General features: G+C 50.8%; 1 protein-coding gene across 6 annotated transcripts in view; it reads right to left on the bottom strand.

The window, feature by feature from the left end:
• DOCK7 (dedicator of cytokinesis 7) overlaps positions 1-23371 on the bottom strand; it is a 187989-nt gene that overhangs the window by 41915 nt on the left and 122703 nt on the right. For 3 of the 6 annotated variants that reach the window (XM_055137873.1, XM_055137874.1, XM_055137879.1), the window contains exons 23-33: positions 21322-21414; positions 20119-20208; positions 18837-18932; positions 15181-15321; positions 14914-15027; positions 12325-12495; positions 9955-10094; positions 5339-5508; positions 3500-3654; positions 808-990; positions 555-690 (exon numbers count right to left, since the gene is read on the bottom strand). In XM_055137873.1, coding sequence (XP_054993848.1) covers positions 555-690; positions 808-990; positions 3500-3654; positions 5339-5508; positions 9955-10094; positions 12325-12495; positions 14914-15027; positions 15181-15321; positions 18837-18932; positions 20119-20208; positions 21322-21414 — 1489 coding nt within the window. The remainder of the gene's footprint in view (positions 1-554; positions 691-807; positions 991-3499; positions 3655-5338; positions 5509-9954; positions 10095-12324; positions 12496-14913; positions 15028-15180; positions 15322-18836; positions 18933-20118; positions 20209-21321; positions 21415-23371) is intronic. The other 3 variants (XM_055137877.1, XM_055137878.1, XM_055137875.1) reach the window with 2 other exon arrangements.

The raw sequence follows: 23371 nt of genomic DNA, 5'->3' as shown, positions 1-23371 counted from the left end.
TGAAAGAGCCTCCAATCGTTGGGAAAGACGAGTAAGGAGAGGCTGCTAAACTCTCAGGGCTGGGAGGAATAGAGATGTTACTGGTACCCACTCAAGGAAATCGACGAGCAACGGGACAGCAGTGTATCACCATGACAGGGATACCTATTTTATTTAATGGTTGGTTTGGGGGCTGACGGCCGTGGTCAGGAGCCCACACGCAGTGCCAGAGCTCGAGCTGGGGTCTGCACCACGAATGGCAGCACCTTACCCCCTGTCTTATAACTCTTGCTCCTACATCTCTCTTTCTCGGTGGAAGCAGGGGCAGCCCCAGCAGTGCTCAGGGATCACCCCTGGCAGGCTCAGGGGAGCAGGCGGGGGTGCTGGGGACCGGACCCCGTGGGCCGTGGGCAAGGCAGGCGCCCCACCTGCTGTCCTATCACCCTGGCCCGCATCCTCGCAGTCTCAGACCCTCCTTCAGAGGGCAGGGCTGTCACCGAAGCCTCGCCATGCGGGCTGCGCTCAACACGGCCCCAGGAAGCGGCGCGACCACGGGGAGGGGCGTGTGCACGTACCGAGCTGCCCGCGGCTCCGCCGCACCATCTCCTGCCGGGCCCCGATGCTCCCGAGAATCGCTTCCTCAAGCTTGGCTCTCATGTCCTTCGATTTCTTAAAGGTCAGACTGTTCATCCGCTCGAACACTTTCTTCCCCTAGGGTGGCAACAACGGGAGGGAGGGGGGACAAAGCTTTGGCCGTGAGCACCCTCCCGGCCTCCGCCCCCCGCCGGGGGCTCCCCGCCGGCTCTCCGCGCGGGCTGCGGCACCCACCTTGTACTCAAAGCAGGACACGCAGAGATACAGCAGGTCCAGGAGCCGGTTCAGCTGGAGCACCGAGAGATCCGTGAACCACTTCTGGAGCACCGTCTCGTCCGCGTTCCTCAGCACCCACAGGAGGCAGATGAGGAGGCTCCGGCTGGACTCCGCCGAGAAGGCCGAGTGCTGCCGGCCACTCTGAAACGGGCAGAGCAGAACCCCGCCCCTCAGTGCTGAGCGACCTGCAACCATCCCCGCCTCACTTATTTCATTCTAAACAAGTAAACCAAACCTTGCTGAAATAAAATTTCTTTTTTCTTTTTCCCTCCTTGTAGTGAATTCATCCCAGTTCTTTTATTTAGAGGTGGGGGAGGGAGGTTGGTCAGCCTACACCCAGTGGTGCTTGGGGGGACCGACACCAGGCTTGCCGGGATGCTGACCCCAGTACTCTCTCTCCAGCCCGGTGTGCTGGTGTTCTCCCCCAACCCGTCCCTTGGGAGCTGAGTTGCTCCTGCACACGGGGGCGGGGGGGTGCCATGCTCTGGGCTCTGTGGTGCTCACACACCTTCCCAGCTGCCGTGCTAACCGGGGAGGCGTGGAGCTTGCACCCACCTTTCTTGGGGAACACAGATGCACGATGGTGCAAAGATCCTCAGCAAAACACTAGCAAGTAGGATCCATCCCCAGGATGTAAGAATGGTTTAACATTCACAAGTCAATCAACATACCACCCCATATCAGTAAAAGGAAAAATAAAAGTCGTATGACCAGATCAATAGATACAGAGAAAGTGAGTGGGGTTGAGGCACTGTGTGTCCACTGCAGCACCATCCATAAGAGCCAGAATCTGGAAACAACCCAAGTGCCCGAGGACAGATAACAGGGTAAAGAAACGATGGTATGCCTATACAATGGAATATCATGCAGCTGTTAAGAAAAATGAAGTCATGAAATTGGCTTATGTGTGGTTGGACTTGATAGTATCATGCCGAGTGAAATGAGTTGAGGGAGAGGGACAGAAATACAATAATTGCACTCATTTGCAGAATTAAAAAAAATACATAGTATGAGAATAACACCCAAAGATGCTAGAAATGAGGGCCAGGAGGACTAATTCCATGGTAGAAAGCCTGTCACAAGAATCTGGGGGGTGGAGTGGGCAGTTAGGACAGAGAAAAGACCACTGTGATGATGATGGTTGGAAATGATCACTCTGGACAAGAACCAAGTGCTGAAAGGAGGTAAAATAATATACATGATACCTTTTCAGTCACAGTATTGCAAACCACAGTGCCTAGGACAGATAGAGAGGAGAGGAAGGGAGAGGAGGGCAAGGGAGAGGAGGGGAGGGGGTAGGAGAAGGGAGGAGAGAGAGAGAAGTCTGCCACAGAGGCAGGCTGGGGATGGGAGGGTGAGAGGGAAACTGGGGACATTGGTGGTGGGAAATGTGCACTGGTGAAAGGGTGGGTGTTGGAACATTATATGACAGAAACTCAATTGTGAACAACTTTGTAGCTGAGTACCTCACAGTGATTCCATGAAAGAAAGGAAGAAAGGAAGAAAGGAAGAAAGAAAGAAAGAAAGAAAGAAAGAAAGAAAGAAAGAAAGAAAGAAAGAAAGAAAGAAAGAAAGAAAGAAAAGAGGAAGGAAGGAAGGAAGGAAGGAAGGAAGGAAGGAAGGAAGGAAGGAAGGAAGGAAGGAAGGAAGGAAGAAAGAAAGGAGGAAAGGAAGGAAGGAAGAAAGAAAGAAAGAAAGAAGAAAGGAAAGAAAAGAAAGAGAAAGAAAGAGAAAGAAAGAAAGAAAGAAAGAAAGAAAGAAAGAAAGAAAGAAAAGAAGGAAGGAAGGAAGGAAGGAAGGAAGGAAGGAAGGAAGGAAGGAAGGAAGGAAGGAAGAGAAAGGAAAAGAATATCAACTTGCTTAAATGCAAAAAAGTTGACATTTAAGTACAAATCTTCATGGACTGAACAAACAACACATACTTCAAGTGCTAATCAATGAGATTATTTCTTGGGCTGATTAAACAAAACCGACTGTGGTACTGAAAATATGTATGAGGAAAAAAATATATGTACAAGCAACCATTACTAACTGTATTGTAAAGGATGGAACCTCATTTTAATTTTTTCAAAGGATTGAAAACTCAGAGCCCACCAGGGCCCGGAGAGAGTTTGGGGGACGCAGTGTGGAAGGTGCGAGTCTGAAGACCAGACCCGTGGAGCCCCCCACGTGGCTAAGCACTGCCACGTGCTCCTGGGCCACAGCGAGAGAAGGAGCCTGGCACAATGCAAGCAAGGATGGGGTCCCGCACCGCTGCAATGAAACGAAGGGAAGGGACAATTTCTTTCCCCCTGGGAAACAAAGGTTATGACAGGGCTGGAGAGACCCTCACAGGGCTGAGCGCATGCTTTACAAGTGGGGGGCTCCGGTTCCACCCTGGCACGTGTTCCCTAAGCAACCCTAGGAGTGCTCCATCTCCCTCCTCCACCAAAAAAGATATAGGTCATACATAATAAAGCGATCTTGAACATTCTGAACGACGAAACACAGCTTTATACTCATACCCTTTGGGAGTTCAAAAACGTCATATTGTCGTAATGTTTTCAAAAAAATAAACTCAGTGCTTTGCACTGGCCACTGTTAGCAATCTCAGCTGCTAGCACAAGCTCCGCACGTCCCTGCAAACAGGGGGCTTGCAGGGCAGTTTTACCGTGGATGTGAGCAGGAAGCTGCCGGGTCGTGTGAGCTGGGGGACCGAGGTCCCCGCAATGGCCATGGCGACGGTCTGGCTGATCATGCTTCCACTCTCGTTCTCGTAATCATCGGGGGCTGTGCAGATGGGCCTTCCTCGCTGATTGTGGGTTTCTGAAAAAGCGACCCTCAGTGAAATCACAGAACTTCCGGTTCAGAGTGACCACACAGCTGTTCCATCTCCTATGCTTGGGTACTTTATTTTTTTTTCTTTTTGGGTCACACCCAGCGATGCTCAGGGGTTACTCCTGGCTCTGCACTCAGAAATTACTCCTGGCGGTACTTGGGGGACCATATGGGATGGCGGGGATTGAACCCAGGTTGGCCGCGTGCAAGGCAAACACCCTACCCGCTGTGCTATCGCTCTGGCTCCTCAGTTACTCTTAAAAACATGTGCATACGCAATAGCCTTAGGTGTACTTCTTGGAAACAAAGCTGGACAAAAAAAAAATGGTTTTTGTTTTTTTTTTTTACTTTTTGGTGATGCTCAGGGGTTTACTCCTGACTCTGCATTCAGGAATTATTCCTGGCGGTGCTCCGAGGACCATATGGAATGCCAGGGATCCTGGGTTGGCTGTGTGCAAGGCAAATGCCCTACCCACTGTACTATCCCTCCAGCTCCCAAACAAGACTGTTTTAAGCACCAACTTGTCATCCTGATAATTTCTGTTTGTTTGGTTTGCTTTTGGGGCCACACCCGGTGGTTCTCAGGACTCACTGCTGGCTCTACACTCAGGGATCACACCTGGCAGGGCTCAGGGGACCCTACGGGGTCCAGGGGATCAAATTTGGATAAGTCACATGCAAGGCAAGCACCCTACTCACTGAACTATCTCTCTGGCCCCAATCATTTATAGCTTTTAAGAGAATTTGAACTTACTTATGAAAGAAGACATGACATATAAATATTTCTGACTTCAGATAAGAAATCTCACCTCAGTGGGCAAATTACTGGGAAAACTACTCGATATTCCGTCACTCACTCTACCCCCTCAAAGGTAAGGCGTTGGTTGCTTTGTATCGCCAGCATCTCCTAACGCTTTTCAAATACTTATTCAGCACTCCATAAATGTTTTGTTTTTACTGAACTGGAATTACTTTATTATGTTACTTGCTAATCTACATACCAAGCTATTGCATTGGATTAGGACAAATAAAGGAATTTAAATAACCTTTACATATTAAAAAAAAGCAAGAGCATTAAAACTTGACCTCATTTTTTAAAAGCATATAACCTCAACTTATTCAGAACATAATCCTTGCGGGGCTGGAGCGATAGCACAGCGGGTAGGGCGTTTGCCTTGCACATGGTCGACCCAGGTTCGAATCCCAGCATCCCATATGGTCCCCTGAGCACCACCAGGGGTAATTCCCGAGTGCAGAGCCAGGCGTGACCCCTGTGCATCGCCGGGTGTGATTGAAAAAGAAAAAAAAACCCCATAATCCTTGGTATCCAGGTGAATTTGAATTTCAAGTACATAAGTGGATACAAACCACATTCGGCTGAGGCTCACAGCCTATGTCCAGGGCGGCTGAGCGTCTGCCTACACGCAGTGCACACCTGCAGAATGCTCAGATTATTCTGAAAGGGACCCAGGGCAATACCGAGAGTGGCTTTAAAATCTGCCATTGGGTTTTGTGCCCTCTCTGAGGACACTCCTCCCTCACACGGCGTCTGTCAGCCGCGGGCCCAGGGCTCAGTTAGCTCAGGTCAGTGGACATCGGCTGACTTGGTGTCCCTCGGTCACAGCGCTCTCCCGAAGGCTCCTGAACCCTCTCCGTCCCGCGCGCCGAGCACCTGTGAAGTCGTACAGCTGCGGGACGGTCTCCATGACGATGCCGATGAGCGGCAGGTAGAGCATGGCCACCCGCGCCTTGGTCTGCGGGTCCGAGTACCGGGGGTCCGAGTCGTGGCTGGACAGCAAGTTGTGTACCATGTTGATGACTTTCTTGTGCAATCCAAACAGTCTATTTAGAGAGGAGAGGAGAGAGAGGAAGCGGTAAGGCCACAGAGACGAGCTGCTATTTTTAAAGCAAACAGCGAGCGCCGGTGCCCAATCGATCCTGCTGGACACCTGAGGGCGGGCTGCATGTCCGCGGCACTCCTGCAAGCCCGCTCTCATTGTTAAAACACTTTGAAACAGACTTGAATGTCCCCTGACGCAGAGACGTTATCTGTCCCTGTATAAAGAACTGAATAAATGATAATAATGATCATTGTCCCTGTATAAAGAAAGGAAAGGAAACGAAAGAAACTGGTAAAGGTAATTTAGAAGGAAACCTGAGTTACGTTTCCATCAACTTATTGTCAGCTCGTCCTGATATAACATAACCCAAGGCCAGTTATGGGATACTTTAGAGGAAAGCAGGGTACATTTCAGTCGCTATAAATCTTTTTTTTTTTCCTTTTTGGGTCACACCTGGCGATGTTCAGGGGTTACTCCTGGCTCTGCACTCAGGAATCACCCCTGGCGGTGCTCAGGGGACCCTATGGGATGCTGGGAATCGAACCTGGGTCGGCCGCGTGCCAGGCAAATGCCCTACCTGCTGTGCTATCGCTCCAGCCCCCGCTATAAATCTTATTTACTTAAATAAAACCTTTTCACATTAACTGGATTTTTTTTTCTCCCCATAAGGGCCGCGCCCAGGAATGGTCTGGGCTGTCAGCCCTTTATCTGACAGCTCTCAGGGGTCCCACGTCGCACCGGGATCCACCCCGGGCCTGGCACACGCCCAGCCGGTGCTCTGCCACTTGAGCCACATCCCTGGCTCCCGCAAACACATATGTGTTACCTGGAAGAAAGAAATCTTCAACTTTTCAGTCATGTAGGAAATGACTCAGCTCCCAGGCGGGGGACGTCCCTAGTTCGAGGGGACGGCCTTCTTCGTAGGCCTCTCGGGGGCCTCACAGCCACTCGAGAGCAGCCTCTTCAACCTTTCCAACCTGTGGGCCAGCACCCGGCTGCACCCGGGCCCACGGGCCAGCAGACAGGAACAAGGCGGGGATCGGTGGCTTTTCCACCTGTCTACACCTGCGGACCAGGTAGTGCTTGTTGAAGATCAACGTGGTCGACAACTCAGTTTTAGTGGGACCCACCCGCTAAGCAGAGGCGGCCCTCAGCCCCACGCTTGTCTTGCTCACTCTCGCTGGGGTACGAGCCTCCGGGAGGGGCCAATCTTTCCGATTAAGACGGACACGGCAGCTGCTATGAACCATCCTTCCTCCTGAGTCCTCACCGTCAGTCTCAGGGTAAGGGCTGTTATTTATTTATTTATTTTTTTGGTGTGTGTTTGATTTTTTTGTTTTGTATTTGCGATTTTTTCTTTCTTTTGTGTTTTTGGGCCATCCGCAGCTCTGCTCATGGCGTACTCCTGGTTCTAAGTTCAGGGGGAACACAAGGCAGGCCTCAGGGCCCACCCCGGGATGCCGGGGTTTGAACCCGGGTCAACCATGTACAAAGCAAGGGCCTTCCCCGCAGTACTGTTCCCGCACACTGAGTAGGAGAGCTCATGCCCAGCTCTCCAGAGACGAGCCACTCTGACTCTCTCCAGTGGGATCAATAGCGCCCGTCTACGTGCTACACAAGGTACCCTATCTCTGTCTCGAAGAACCTCGGTCTTCTTTCTCTCAGAAAGTGACTTCGACGAGCCTCATCTTTCTTCAACAGTTTCAATAGCCCCCTGCCCCCCAACTTCTTCCTTGTCCTCAAGCGTTTTGGGGGCTGCAAATACAAATTCTTCAGTCATTTTTGAAAATCTTTTTAATTGAATCACTGTGAGACAGATCCTTCCAAAGCTGTTCATGATTGGATTTCAGTCACACAGTGTTCCAACACCCACCCCTCCACCCGGGTACATTTCCCAGCACCACTGTCCCTCCCAGGTTCCCTCCCATCACCCCCACCCCACCCCCTGCCTGCCTCTATGGCAGGCGCCCCTCTCTCCCTCCCTCTCTCTATCCCTTTCTTTTCCTCTCTTTCTCTCTCCCTGTCTCTCTTTCCCTCCCCTTCTCCCCCCCCCCGGGCATTATGGTTTGCAATATTGATACTGAAAAGTTATCAAGAAAATCCCTCTACCTACTTTTAACCCTCAGCTCTTGTCCAGCGTGATCATTCCCAGCTATTGTTGTCACACTGGTCTCTTCTCTATCTTACCTACCCTCAGCCCCACACACCCTTGTGGCTAGTTTTAACCACTGGCCAGTTCTCCTGTTTTCCCTAGCCAAGGATATCAGTCTTCTACTAGGTATTTTTTATATACCACAATCGAATGCGGTCATGACATCCCCATGCCCTTCCATTGATGGCAAATTTCACCCTTCGTTCATTTTTGCAGAAGAGTTGGAGGAAGAGGCGGGAGGAATGACACAGTGTCGCGGCACAGCTGTGCCGGACAGAGCGTGGGGCTCGGGCCAGAGGCGGTCTTCTGTCCCGGCCTCTCCCTACCCGAGTCACCTAAGCTCTTTCCTCTTCCTTCTGCTTCTCTTGGTCGTCCTTTACTCAACTTGGAAAGGAACTTTCTGCCCGACGTCCCCAGGTGCGGCGTCTGCCCAGGACTCACTGCTCCCTGCTCCCAACTCCCTTTCTCGGTGCTGGAGTGCTCACCGCTCGGAGCCCCCAGACACTCACTGCCTGCCTCCCTGTCCGAGCAGCAGGGTCACAAAGCGACTGTGATGTCTGTGAGGAGTGAGCACTGTGACCTGAGGAAGTGGCTTCGCCCAGCACCCCGCAAATCTCCCATCTCTTTTAAGGCCCCACAGACTTGAGGGCAGCCCCAGGGTGATGAGCACTCCAGAGCCCTCGATTCGCTCATTTATCACCTGTTCCTCCCTCGAGGGCACAAAGGACTCGATCATCCCCGTCCTTTGGAGGCAGACAGAGGAGATACGGCCTCCGTGGGTCTTGGTGCCTTGGGAGGATTTTGTTTTTTGTTTTTGTTTTTTGGGTCACACCCAGCAATGCTCAGGGGTGGCTTTGCACGTAGGAATTACCCCTGGCGGTACTCGGGGGACCATACGTGATGCTGGGAATCGAACCCGGGCCGGCTGCATGCAAGGCAAATGCCCAAGCCCCTGTGCTTTCGCTCCAGGCCCTTGAGAGGAAATTTTTCAAGGGGGGACACCCCCAGCTTGGCTGAGGGCAGGGTGAGGGGCAGGGCCTCCCGGACGGCGTATCAACTGCTGCCTCCAGAGCTACTTTCAAAACTCTGTCTGGGCAGACCTCGCCCAGGGACTGTCACTGTCACTCTCATCGATTTGTTGGTCATCGATTTGCTCAAGTGGGCACCAGTAACGTCTCTCATTGAGAGACTTATTGTTACTGTTTTTGGCATATCCAATACGCACGGGTAGCTTGCCAGGCTCTGCCGTGCGGGCTCCATACTCTCGGTACTCTCGGTAGCTTGCCGGGCTCTCCGAGAGGGGCGGAGGAATCGAACTCGGGTTGGCCGCGTGAAAGGCGAAAGCCCAACCACTGTGCTATCACTCCAGCCACAGTATTTCTTATTTCCCTCACAGTGGGGAGCCTGGAAAGCACTGTAACCCCACTAAAGAGGTCCAGAGGACAGAAGGGGAGGGACGAGGGATCCCTCTGAGCGGGGACAGAAGGCAGGGGCAGGGGGGCCTGGCTCGGAGGTCAGGGTCATGAGACCACAACACAGCACTTTTTTTTTTTAATTAACCCGCCGGCTACTGTCCCCTTTCTTTCTGACAAGTTCCGTTTCCCAAAATTCTCCGAGAGTGCATACAAGCGGGGAAGCCTCTGAAACGGAGGAACACTGGCTCGTCAGGAGAGGCCGGGAACAGAATGCTGTCATAGAGACGGTGGCAGACGGGACGCTGTCCCCGAAAGGCCTCCAACAGAAACTAGTCTGTTTCCCTTGCCCGCAATGTGCCCTCTGTGCAGCAGCAAACGCAAGCGGGGAAAGAACCTAAGGCGTGTGGGGAGAGGGGAGAGGGTGGACACTGGCCAACAGGACATACAGACCCACGATTTTAAGACAATCTTCAAATTCAGAGATGCCTTCAAATAAAAAGTATTTGAAATAGCCAAACTAAGGGGTCCCCCACCCCCAAATATTAAAATACAGAAGCATGAGAATGGGTGTACAGACAAGTCGAAGCATCGGGAAAGAATTTTCTTGTGATTTTTTTTTTTTCCTTTTTGGGTCACACCCGGCGATGCACAAGGGTTACTCCTGGCTCTGCACTCAGGAATTACCCCTGGCGGTGCTCAGGGTACCCTATGGGATGCTGGGAATCGAACCTGGGTCGGCTGTATGCAAGGCAAACGCCCTCCCCGCTGTGCTATCGCTCCAGCCCCTTTCCTGTGATTCTCAGGCGGTGTAAAGGGGGCTGCCTCGGGCCCTGTCCCAAAGTCTAGCTGAGACAGTCCCGCTGGGGAAGCGGCCACTCACCCTTCCGCGTCGGGGTCCAGGATGACGGCCAGCTCCGTCAGGACGAGGCCGGCCAGGTAATGCTGCTGGCGGAAAGGCACCGACAGCTCAAACATGTTGGCGATCTTCTGGTCTTGCACGTTTGTGGAAAACCCAGAGCTCTGTGTTGGGGGCAGGGGGAGAGATAGCGTGGAGCTGTAACAGCTGTGCGACACGGTGGCGCGAGCACAGCGCAGGACAAGCACGGGGCAAGGCGAGCCCCGTGTGTAAGTGACATAGTGACATCCCCACCCCGTCCCTGTCATCAGCCCGGGGCAAGCTGTCAAGGAAACTAGGGCAAAATGCTACTCTCTTGGAATGTTTCTAGTTCCTTCCCTTCATGCTGAAATTTCCCCATCTGGTTATTTACAGGTCGGTGTGGGGGGGGGATCAAGACCAGAGACCCCCACACCTGAGGCAGGTGCTCTACCACGGCGCCACAGCCCTGGCCCTTTCTCCTTCAGGCCATGAGCCACTTCACGCTTCCAAATCACCCTCCGAGAGGGGAACAGAAGGTGACCGCAATTAGATAATATACTATGTCGTCACCGCTAGGTACTCGAGACGTACTGTCAAGGCTGCTACTGGTTTTCAGCAAAATCCCACATACTAGTCAAAACGTTTTTTTAGAATCACTTTGTGGCTGTTTTCGGTCATGTTTTTCAACACTGCCAGATAACACCCTGCAGAGAGAGTTCAAAGCAGGAAGTGTCCACAACTCCCACCCGTCTGCTGCATATTCTGGAAGCTTCAGAGAAAACTCAATACAGAAATGATCTTCCCAACACATACACACAACTCTCCCTGTCCCACCCACCCAAAGTGGCCTCTCTGGCATGTATCGGAATCTGAAAGTTATGCAGCCCGATGCAAAGTGGGAGCAATCAAATGCCAGAGGGTGTGAATTTCTCAGCTGAATGGGGCATTCCGCAGGGCGCTGGGCATACATCACTGTGTCTGATCAAAAGCTCGCCCGATTTATCTCCGACCGTGCAGCTCTATCTCTGGCTGAGGATGGGGAAAGGGAGCAAGTGGTGAGTCTCAGGCCATCCAGGAGCTGTGTGTGTGCCAGGGAAGTGAGCACGTGGAAGCAGGTGGATGTATATGACCTTTAGCCAGGCTCAAATGAAAAGGGGAGGGTTTTTCTCTGCTGCTTTCCAATCTTTCTAAATTGATTTAAATTTTTTCTTTTATTAAACATAATTAAAATAGTAATTGTTAAGCATTTCACCAAAAAAAAAAAAGGTTAAAAAACCAACTTTCGCTTTAGAACTTCAGGAAGTAGTTGTTTGCCTTGACAAAAATGATTTGTCAGTTGTTTCCCTTTTCATTAAAAGGCAAAAGGAAACTGTACTGACACTAACCCCACAAAATCACTTCCTCTCCGTAGGAACAATGGGTCGTAGAATTGCTCCGACAACCCCTTAGCATCTTTAGAGAAGCTACGGCTGGCTGAAGTCTAGCATAACCTAGAAGCATCGATCTTGTTTCTTTGGGGTTTTTCTGGTGGGGCGGGAGCAGGCCTGCCGCATACTCTGATTCTCTGCTCAGTCGCTCTTCATCCCCCTTCGTCCTGCTGGGACCAAGCCCTAGGACAGAGCTTACACCCACAATCTGATCTGCATTGATCTGTTTGATGGGTTTCTGGAAAATGGGGATGCTGTAGAAAACAACTAAACGTATGAGTGTCCAGAAGTGGGTTCATTTGAGTGGGCATGAATCTGCAGTAGGAAATACCCAGAGCTTAAGAGGGGGGAATCAGGAGCAGAGTTGATGTGGGCCTGGAGTCAACCCAGGCGTTTTACTGTGTGACCCTGGGCAAATTATTCACTGTCACTGTCATCCCGTTGCTCATCGATTTGTTTGAGCGGGCACCAGTAACGTCTCTCATTGAGACTTATTGTTACGGTTTTTGGCATATCCAATATGCATGGGTAGCTTGCCAGGCTCTGCCGCTCGGGCTTGATACTCTCGGTAGCTTACTGGGCTCTTGAGAGGGGCGGAGGAATCGAACTCAGGTCGGCCGCGTGAAAGGCGAACGCCCAACCGCTGTGCTATTGCTCCAGCCCGGGCAAATCATTAACAATAATAATTAACAAAATAATTATTAAATTATTAATCTGCTTCCCCCCCCCTTTTCCCACCCTCTACCCTAGCGATGGTAATAACAGCATTTATCTCCAAGAACTGCTCTGAAGATTAAACGGCTACTGCTGATAAAATCCTCCGAAGGCACTTAGCCCAGAGCCTGTCACAGGGCTGTGATTTCTCACAGTTTTTTTGGCCTGCGTTTAAAATGTCTTTCCACAGACGTGGCCTGTGAGGACGTCTCGTCCCACACAGCCCGCGTACCTGAGACGTGGCCGAGGACACAGAAGGGGAGGGCGAGGCAGGGGGAGTCAGGAGGCTGCAGGGCAGGTTCAAGGTGACGTAGTGCTCGTGGCTGCAGACGATCCGCAGGAAATCCAGCCTCAGAGACACCAGGACGCTAGGGTTTGGCAACGAGTAGAGCTTTGAGGAGACCTTGCAGTGATGCAAAAAATAAAAGAACAGCAAGTGACTAGATGGTTTCGCTAGTACCACTACCAGGAAGATGACGAGAGGGTTAAAAGAAAAGCTGTTCTGCAGGCAGACTGGGGTTCCGGAGTTTACAAAACCGGATCAGTTTCTTTTCACTGTTACACCATAAAAATATGGAACTGAGACTCACTGCCTAAATTCCCTGTACAGAACTAAAAGCCACTCGCATGTATTTCCAATATAGCACCAGTATGTCCAGGTCTCAAAGATGCACTTGATAGAAAGGAAAATGAAAATTTGCAAAATAACTTTATTAAAGGTTATCTATTCTTCATCAACACCCTGTGTTTGCCTATTTTTGTAACTTCTTTTGCAAGTTTATAATAGCTACAAACTATTAGAACACATTGAACAGTTAAAATATTAACTTATCATAAACTAATAAGGGTTTTTTTTTTGTTTTTTTGCTTTTTTGGGTCCTACCCAGCAATGCTCAGGTGTTACTCATGGCTCTGCACTCAGGAATTACTCCTGGCGGTGCTTGGGGGACCATATGGGATGTGTGGGATTGAACCCGGGTCAGCCGCATGCAAGGCAAATGCCCTACCTGCTGTGCTATGGCTCCGGCCCCAGGTTTATAGTTAAAAACTTGAGACACAGACACTACCTTAAGAGCTTTAGCCTCCCTGCAGTCTAGCTGCATGTCTGGCCAGTGCATGCGGCCAACAGCCGAAGAATAAAGACAACACTGAATAAAGACAACATTGTTTTGGGGGAAAGTGGTCTATGGGATTTGAGAGGGAAAGTGAAAATAATATATATGATTGCAAATCTTTACAAGTGGGTCAGTGCCCACATGAAATTTTAACTGCCCTATTAAAGAAACACCTTAAAAGCAGCCAGGAGAGTATGGAGAGATATTCCAGCAGATAGGGCGTTTGCCGTGCATGTGACGAACCTGGAGTGGACCCCCTGCACCCCATAAGGCCCTCAGAGCCCCTCGAGCAGTGACCCCCGACTGCAGAGTCAGCAGTAAGCATTGGGTATCGCCAGATGTGGTCCCAAAACTATCAAGACTTCAACACCACATCCTTAACCAGTAGTTCCCCCCAAACTCATCGGTGGACTGGGTAGGAAGTGCTCCCAAACGCCATGTGTTTAACTTCTCCGTAATACCGGGTGGCTGGGGAGATCTGGAGGCTTTCAAAGCTTGTTAAAAAGCCAAGTCTAGAATCATTACGCGGCTCGTTACCCAACTGGTCTATCAGGCCCAGTAACTAATGTTCTCCCCAAAGCAGGTTTCATTAATTAAGTTGATAATTTTTAATTTTTTAATTTTAAAAACAAAGCCAGCGTAACCAGCCTGTAGCAGCAAAGTTTCAAGTGGCTTTTGGTTTAGCAAAAGCAAAATCATGACTGAGATGTGGGGTCTGGAGGCTAGAATCTGTCATTGTCACAATCATGGGCTTGAGTGACAGGAACATGCAGTAAAATCCTCTGTTCTGAAGATCACTCAAGACACAAACCCCAGGGGCCCACAGGACAGAGGTAGGGCATTTGCCTTGCACGTGGCTGACCCAGATTCAATCCCCGGCTTCCCATATCCCCTGAGCACCACCAGGAGTGATTCCTGAGTAAGCCAGGAGTAAGCTCTGAGCAAGACCAAAGCTTGGTTAGCTGCTCATACCATACCAGTGCTCCTCCTGGGTACCATCTGGAGGCTGCTGTACTTTCATTTTTATTGGGGGCCAGGTGTGTGTGGGCGCCTCTCAGAGATCTCAGCCAACAGGGCTGGTGTTTCAATCAAGGCCCCGGGGGGAGCAACGCTGCTCAGGCCTTGCCTTTCTGGGCACACCGGGAGACTCAGGCAGTACTTGGGGGGCCCTCCAGGGTTGCACCCAGTGATGCTTGGGGGACCACATGGTGCCAGGAATGAGACCTGGGAGAGGCACGAGCTAGGGAAGCCCCCTCACCACTGTCCTGTCTCTCAGCCCCTCCGTGTTTTGATTCCTGGCTGGACAGTGGGCTCCAGCCCCGGGAATGACAGGTCAGGAGGGGGCCAGCAGAACCCGAGGCATAGGTCAGTGGTCCGACAGTAGCTGGAGTCCTGAGTCCTGAGCAAGCAGACGAAAATTACCATCCCTTTGATAATCAGGCCATGAAATACTTGAGGGATGCATTTTGAATATCCTAATTCCATCCCAGCAGACAGCAAGCCCAGTGTTCACTGACTGGCTGGGGTGGGGGTGGGGGCTTGAGGCCACAGCCAGTGATGCCTGGCGGGGCCACTCCCAGTTGGGCCGGGGAACCCAACAGTGCCGAGGACCAAACCAGGGGTGGACACATGCAAGGGTCATCACCTCTCTGGTCCCGAGCCCAGTGTGTATCATGTTGGTTCCGGATCGGTTCCAACTCTGTTACCTGTTTATAGCAGGTCTTTATCAGGGTAAAGACAAATCCTCTGTCCATCACAGACAACAGGTCATTGAGAAAGAAGGCAAGACTTGTGTTGAGCCTCTCGACCATTTCTGTGTCCTTGGGAAAAACAACGATGACAATGAAAAGCACAAACAAGTCAAAAAAGAAAAAAAATACCACAAACAAGTTGGTTGACAATTAAGGCTGAAAGAGGAATTTAACTGAAAAAACACAACACAACAAAACAACCCCAAACCAAGTCGTCCTCACCTTCTGAAACCGGGACACGATGTCACTAGCGATGGTGCTGACCAGCGCCGCAATGTCATCCATGAAGCGTTCTGGAAAACGGTTCTTCCGCGGGGTATCGAGTTTATCATTGAAATATAAATGATGCACCATGCTCTTCACCTGACCAGAAACGGACAAGCCACAGTTCACATACGTGTAATGAACAGTTACAGGGACTGGAGCATGAGGGTCATTTTTACAGTTGACTATGTGACTAAGTAGGGGGGGAACTACTTTCAGCGCCCCATGTTTTGAAAAGGTTGCCGGCAATATTTCAGGTACAAAACCAAGAGCGGACTGGCTACCCCTCAGCCACTGACAGCTGTCACCACCGTCCTGGCACTAGGCAATGCATTTAGAAAAACTCACTCAGGAGCTAAACATTATATAAGCAAATGAAGAAAATCATTCTGTACCTCAGGTTGATGAAAAAAAAATTTTTTTTCACCCTTTCAAGTTGTTTAAAAGTAGGGGCTAGAGGGGCTGGAGAGATAGCACAGTGGGTAGGGCGTTTGCCTTGCACGTGGCCAACCTGGATTCGATTCCCAGCATCCCATATGGTCCCCTGAGCACCGCCAGGAGTAATTCCTGAGTGCAGAGCCAGGAGTCAGCCCTGTGCATCGCTGGGTGTGACCCAAAATGAAAAAAAAAAAAAAAAGTAGGGGCTAGAGCCATAGTATGGCGGGTAGGGCGCTTGCCTCGCTCACGGCTAACCCAGGTTTGATCCCTGACACCCCAGATGGTCCCCGAGCACTGTCAGGACTGCTCCTTGAGCACAGAACCAGGAGTAAGCCCTGAGCACCATCGGGTGTGGCCCCCAAACCAGTCAAGTATGAAATCGTATCAAGACTCAACCGAGTCAGCAGGCTCCGAGACAAAAAACCTGGACTCCCTGGGGCCCTTAGCAGCACACCGAGACACACGGGGGCTCACATCAAACGTTCACAGTATTGTCAAGGCCGGGGAGATGCTCAAAGGACTGGAGCATCTGGGAGTCCTGAGACTGATCCCTGGGACCACGCGGTCCCCCGAGCAAGCACTGCTAGGAGCACCAAGCATCCCCCTGGGGTCAGCCCCTGAATTCCGTCGTATGGAGCCTGCTTGCTCCCAATATGAACGGAAAATAATAACTAGGCAAAAATTAACCATTGCGGGACTTCCTTAAGCTGACGAAGCCGTTTCGAATACAGACCCGTATCACAGTGATGAGGTAACGGGAGGAAAGAAACTTAAGTTCAGGGAATACTGAAGGCCAGGCTCAAAGTTCCTCAGAACAGCGCCCGGAGTTCAAGTGCAGCGCTTCCACTACTTAGGTTTAGAGAAGATCATGGCACTCTGTGAAGGCTGCCAAAAATAAGTCAAAAATTGATCTTTTTTTTTTTTTTGCTTTTTGAGTCACACCCGGCGATGCTCAGGGGTTACTCCTGGCTCTGCACTCAGGAATTACTCCTGGCGGTGCTCAGGGAACCATATGGGATGCTGGGAATTGAACCTGAGTCGACCACGTGCAAGGCAAGCGCCCTACCCACTGTTCTATCGCTCCAGCCCCTCAAAAATTGACCTTATCGGCAAAGCGCGTCATTAGAAATGTGCAGTCCATTATCTTGGGGGAGGCGCGAGATGCGTATCACTGGCACGTGGTCCCTGACCTCTTTCTCTCTAATTTTCTGACTTTATTTCCTTGTCCTTGCAGATCAAGACACTCCATGGGAAGTGTCTTATCCTCAGGGACAGGGACCAGGGCTGAGGGTGAGCCTTGGGCACGCACGACGCTCCCTTTGTTCCTTCACCCTTTCTGGTTCTTGGGTCTTGCTCTTTTCTTCTCCTTTTGTTTTGTTTTCCTGGGGCTGGCAGTGCCCATGCCCTGTTGTGCCCTCCTACTCCTGACTCTACACACAGGGCTCATTCTCCGGGCAGCTCGGAGGACCATATGGGCTGCTGGGGGTTGAACCCGGAGCAGCCACATGTAAGGCCAGCACCCTACCCACTGTATTATCTCTCCTGCCCCTCTTTTCGTTTCTTACTCATCTTTTCAAAATACTTCTTTCGGAAGAGAACATGTCAATGACTTCAGCCTTCGAGGGCCAGGGGACCAACTACGAGTGTTAGGAATCCCTGCTGTGTGTGGCCCAAGCTGTGTGTACTCAGACATGTTGCTCCACCTCTCTGATCCTTGCCGGGCAGGGGGTTTCTGCTCCGAGTGCACCTGAGTGCTTACATGCATACCCATATATTAGATATTAAATATGCACGACCTCTTTGCAAAGGCACTTAAAATGAAGCAAGAAGGGTTTCTTTTTTTTGTTTTTTGTTTTTGTTTTTGGGTCACACCCCACACCCGGCGATGCACAGGGATTACTCCTGGCTCTGCACTCAGGAATTACTCCTGGTGGTGCTCAGGGGACCATATGGGATGCTGGGAATCGAATCTGGGTGGGCCATGTGCAAGGCAATGCCCTACCAGCTGTGCTATAGCTTCAGCCCAAACTTCTTCTTCTTCTTTTTTTTTTTTTGGTTTTTGGGTCACACCCGGTGATGCACAGGGGTTTCTCCTGGCTCATGCACTCAGGAATTACTCCTGGCGGTGCTCAGGGGACCATATGGGATGCTGGGAATTGAACCTGGGTCAGCCGTGTGCAAGGCAAATGCCCTACCCACTGTGCTATCGCTCCAGCCCCCCAAGAAGGGCTTTTGTTTGCTTTTCCTGGCTCGACCCAGGGTGGTGCCTTAGACCTCACCCACACTTGGGCCATGGCTAAGCCACCCTCTCCCGGCCCAGATTTCACTGGCCATGTAACGGATATTGCCCTAAGAGCCTCCTCGTTACAAGAGCAAGGGGTGTCTATAAAGTTCTTTTATAAATCTTAAAAAAAATTTCATTTAAAGAACCATGATTTACAAAGTTGTTCATAATCCCGCCGTTTCGGGCCTTCAATATTCCCAAACCAACCCCACAAGGTGCCCTTCCCCCCCCACCAACTGCCCACATTTTCCCAGCTCCCCGCCCCTGCCTGCCCCATTAACAGGCACACAATAAGTTGTTGTATGTGCTTGTCACAGCCAAATGGCTAGAGGAATGATCAGAAATGCCTCCGTAGAGGAGTAACCTTTGTGCAAACTGTCCCAGCTCACCGCGGGGCAGTCTATTTGGTAAGCGACTCCGCAGCGCCTCAACTCCAGACGAAAGACTTTTGTCTCCCGACTAAGACAGCACCGTAGGCTCCTCCCCTGGTGCTTTTTGTTTTGTTTTGGGGCCAAGGCTGGACTCTCGGGGAATCTCTCCTGAGAGGGTCTGGAGAATCGCATTTGGGGTGCGAACCTGGGTTGGCCCCACGCCAGGCAAGCGTCCTACCCTCTGTGCCACCTCGAGGGACCCTCCCGCAGCCCCCACCCGAGGCCTCCTCCTTTTTCTACGCACGGCTGCTTTCTGCAGCACCCCCTGAAGTGAGCTAGGACGGCTGTTAGCTGGACGACTCCACCACAGTGCTCGGCGCAGCCACGGGCAACGAGACCCCGGCCGTGGGGGGTCTGGAAGGCCCCTGGGAAGAGCGCTTGTTGGGGGGGGGGGTGGGTAGCGCGAGGGAGAGACCCTGGCAGGGCGCGGGGAGGGCCGACCCGGACGCGGGGTTGCTCACCATCAGCTCGAAGAAGAACCAGGCCTGCTGCAGCGCCGCCTCCCGCACGCTGCCGCTGCACACGACCCACTGCAGCGCCAGCTCCTCGTGGAACAGCTGCGCGGAAGGAAAGCCAGGTCAGCGCGGGCGCCGCGGGCCGGGGGCGCACACACGGACGGATGGAGGGACGATGGCATCGGCCCCGGGGGGGGCCGGTGAACGGTCATGGATGCAGCGACCACGGGCGCCCATTAACGAAACGGCGACGCACAGGTGAGACGGGGACCCGCGCCCGCTCCCTCCGGAGAGAAGACGCGGTGCGGGAAAGGAGGGTGGGGCGGGGCCCCTGCATTGTACCTGCAGGCAGCGACAGGACAGCGACTCACGGCTGCAAGCGAGACCCCGTTTGCGCCTTTGCACACGGACTTCAACAGGGGCCGACACATTCGGGAACTTTGCTGGTACAATGTAGGAAACACCCTTACATTTTTAAAAAAAAATTTTTTTGATAAAAAGCCATTTTAATTTCCATCTTTTCAGGTAGTTTAAAGGTTTGTTTTTTTTGTTTGGTTTGGTTTTTTTTTTTTTTTTTTTGGTAAATGGAGTGGTGATTTCCTGCCTTCCAACGGCTACAGACACAAAGCACTGGCATAGCCGTGTGTACTGGTATGAAGGACCCGCGGGGCTGTGCACGAGAAGCAAATCGACAGATCTTACTAAGAGAGACAATTTTTCTAACTCATCTTCCTTTCCCTGGAGATTTAAAACAAAACAGGAGTTACAGGAAAAGAAATAAGAGTTGATACATTTCTTTTTTTTTTTAATCTCTTTTTTTTGGGGGGGAGGGTCAAAACTGGATGATCAAAATTGAATTCACTAGAATCCCCCCAAAACAGCCAAGTCCAAAGATTATAAATTATCTATCATCATAGTGTGACGAGGCTGGCGCTGAAGAGGCAGACCCTCTTCAACAGGTACCGGCCCAGCAATGTGGCTCAAATATAATTTTTTTTTTTTTTGCTTTTTGGGTCACACCTGGTGATGCACAGGGGTTATTTCTGGCTCACGCACTCAGGAATTACCCCTGGTGGTGTGCAGAGGGCCATATGGGATTCTGGGAATTGAACCCGGGTTGGCCACGTGCAAGGCAAATGCCCTACCGCTGTGCTATCGCTCCAGGTCCCAAATATAATTTTTTAACCCAACATGATGACCGCCAGATCTCATACTGGCTACATGAATGGCCTTCTTAACCGTGGGAGGTAGGTACCCCTTGTAACAAATTGTCTTTATATAAATCTACCTTTTTAGTTGGTAAGCGTCCCGTTAATGTTTGCAAGAAACTTGACGTCTCAGTGTGCGAAGACATACGATTACAACTTCGATCCACAGCCTATGGAGTGAAGATGAATGAATGACGAAATCACATCAAAATCTGTTGTGGGTGACTTTACACAGGACGTTTTAGTTTCACTGACCAGGTACATCCTACTCATCTCATTTTCATCATTTGAGCTGAATTAAGGACAATGCACAAGAAGTACCAAAGTGACTTCTACATAGTTTTAGTCTTTTTTTTAAAATGCGTATTTTAGCAAATATATAAATTCAAAGTGCTGCAAAGAATGAAACTTTTTTTACCATGTGTTTTAGGAACATGCACATAGCTAATAAGAAAATGTAAAATGCAAAAAACATACTTCTCAACTGGTCTTAGTCCAAAAAAAAAGTAAAAAATAAACATCAAGAATTTTATATTCCATAAAGAAAATAAAAAATTTCTTTTAGAACAAATTCTTTGATTTTTTTTATGATTTACACACATTTCCCAAATACGTCAGATACGCATTGTTTATAATATAATACATGGACTTCCCTCCCGCCCCCATCAAAAAAGAACAAGAGCATTTTTGTCCAAACCCAGTTCACAGAGGAGAAGTATATTTGGATGTATCATGCAGATCAGCCACCAAGCAAAGGCAAGACGCAAAACCTAATTTCACGGGGCTACACCACATTTCATACTTTGCAACACAGGACAAATGAATGCATCTGACAGCCTGGGGAGCATAGGCTGTCCGTATTTAATTTCGGCGGGTCGCCAATGTTTCTGGCCCGTGGCTAGGAAAAGAGAGTGACCAAGAGAGTCAATGTTAAATGAAAATGACACAACGGCTACACTTAGAGCGAGCGCCAGTGGAAAACCACCCGGGTCTTTTCCACACAGAATTCTTTGCACTCCTACCGAAGACACGAGGCCTTACGGTAGAGACTCACTTGCACGGGCAGCAGGCCCTGGGGCAGGCAAGGAGGGCGCGGCGGGCAGGGGGAGGGACAGGGGGAGGGGCAGGGCATCGCAGGGGCAAGTGGCGGCTTTCATGCAGAGCGGCTGGAAGATGCGCTATGGACACACACGGAGAGACACTTTTCAAACCACAGCGGACACTAAGAAAAAGGAAGGTTCTAGAGGGGAACAGCATCAGCCAACCTCTAATAGAAACACCACCTGTGTTGATTCTGTGCCTGGACCGGGGTTGGATCCCCAGGGGGCCGCTTTGGGACCACCAGTGTTAACCCAGGAATTGGAGCGATCTAAACCCTAAGCACACAACAGAAAGCAGTTGGAAAGGATAGAAACATCACACGTGGCATGCCATACATTATTCCTGAGGTAACTCGGAATTTCTAAGGCAGACATGAGTTCTCATTAGTACTGTTAAGGTGATCAGAGATTTCAGTCATTACAGAACTGCCATATCGATAAGTCAATAAGAACAGTGAGCAGAGGCATTGAAATGTAACTTCTCTTTATGTAAAGGGTCACCCTGAGGTATCGAAAAGTTACGTTTCCACGGCATCACGCTCACCACCTCCACACCCACTCCGGTGCACGCGCACACACACACATACACACACACCAAACACAAGCTCTATTTCAGGACAGGCTGCACAAATTAATAATGGGTAACTTCCTCTGTATTTTGACGGGAGTTTAAAGGAAATATGCCATTCGTCTCTCTTTTTCTTTTCTTGTTTTTGTTTTTGGGGTCACATCTGACAATGCTCAGGGGCTACTCCTGGCTCTACGCTCACGGATCTCTCCTGGGCGGGCAGAGGGGACCATAAGGGATGCCGGGGATGGAACCCAGGTTGGTGGCACGAAAGGCAAGCGCCCTCCCCGCTGTACTGTCACTCCGGCCCTCCCATGCTTTTCTGAACAGCTTGTTTCTCGTTCTGGATCCACTGAAAAGCTCTGCACAGTGTTTCCCCCTTACTGCATCTGGTCTTGTCTCCTCATACTGTTTCTTTCAGGGACCAATAGCAAAGTGAAGGGGAGGGGGGAGGATGCTTACAAAACAATGGCCACCCTTGGCCTTGGACTAGCAGAGATCACAGAGCAGTGGGGAAATCGGGCAAAGGGGGAGGAAGAAGTGGACTGAGGCGACAAGGCGGCAGTGATGGGGGAAGGGTGTCTTCGGGGCTTCTGTGGAGAGAGGCAGTAACTTTGTACACTGAAACCATGAAAAGCTGACACTATCTGTAACTGTTACCTAAATAAAAAATTTAAAAATTAATGTAAAAAGTGAGCCGGAGCGACAGCACAGCGGTAGGGCGTTTGCCTTGCATGCAGCCGACCCAGGTTCGATTCCTCTGCCCCTCTCGGAGAGCCCGGCAAGCTACCAAGAGTATCCCACCGCCAAGGCAGAGCCTGGCAAGCTCCCCGTGGTGTATCTGATGTGCCAAACACAGTAACAACAAATCTCACAATGGAGATGTTACTGGTGCCCGCTCGAACAAATCGAAGAGCAACAGGATGACAGTGACAGTGATAGTGACAATGTAAAAAGATGCCCCAAGTTTCTCCTCCCTAATATAATGATGATAGATTTGGGGCCACTGTACTTGTTGCAATTAAACATAGCGGGTTAACTATTTTATCTAGTTATTATAGGGAAAAACTTTAAGCTGGCGCTATCTTTAGGAATCTTCCTTGTCACTATACGATTATAGATAATTTAGCAGCTGCTAATGTATCCGATATACTTCTGTCCTCGGAAAGAGGCTAGTAGGTCCTCAGGTGAAGGGTACAGGGGCTTTACTTCAGCGTCTTAAACCTGACTGATGACTAAAATCACTTGAGATGCTCTAGACTCCAGACCCAGAAGTCGTGGGCCAGCCTCCGGGCTGGATCCTGAGAATGCACGAACCCCTGGGACAAGCTTAAAGGGGGCAGGGGTGGGGGATAAGAGAATTACTGGGCAAAGAGAGGCCAATCCAAGAGGGACCGACCTCAGCAACAGAGCACAAGCCCGGGACCAACCCGCGGAGGCTGAAAGAGGGGCAGAGAAAAGAAGAGACAGAGGAGTGACGGAGGCAGCAGGAGCCGGGCCCTCGCCCTCGGGGTCGGCCAAGCCCCACACGCAGGACGCTTTCGTCTCGGAACAGCTTGCTCAGCTCTCCGCCGTAACTCAGACGCCGTGGAACTGAAAAATCACATCAAGTGGCCCTACGTGGGGACAGGGAGATGGCTCAGCGGGCCGGGGCCCCAGCTCGAT

The sequence above is a fragment of the Sorex araneus genome, chromosome 5 (assembly GCF_027595985.1).
Source record: "Sorex araneus isolate mSorAra2 chromosome 5, mSorAra2.pri, whole genome shotgun sequence".
NCBI lineage: Eukaryota > Metazoa > Chordata > Mammalia > Eulipotyphla > Soricidae > Sorex > Sorex araneus.
This window is presented reverse-complemented; position numbering and strand designations above follow the sequence as displayed.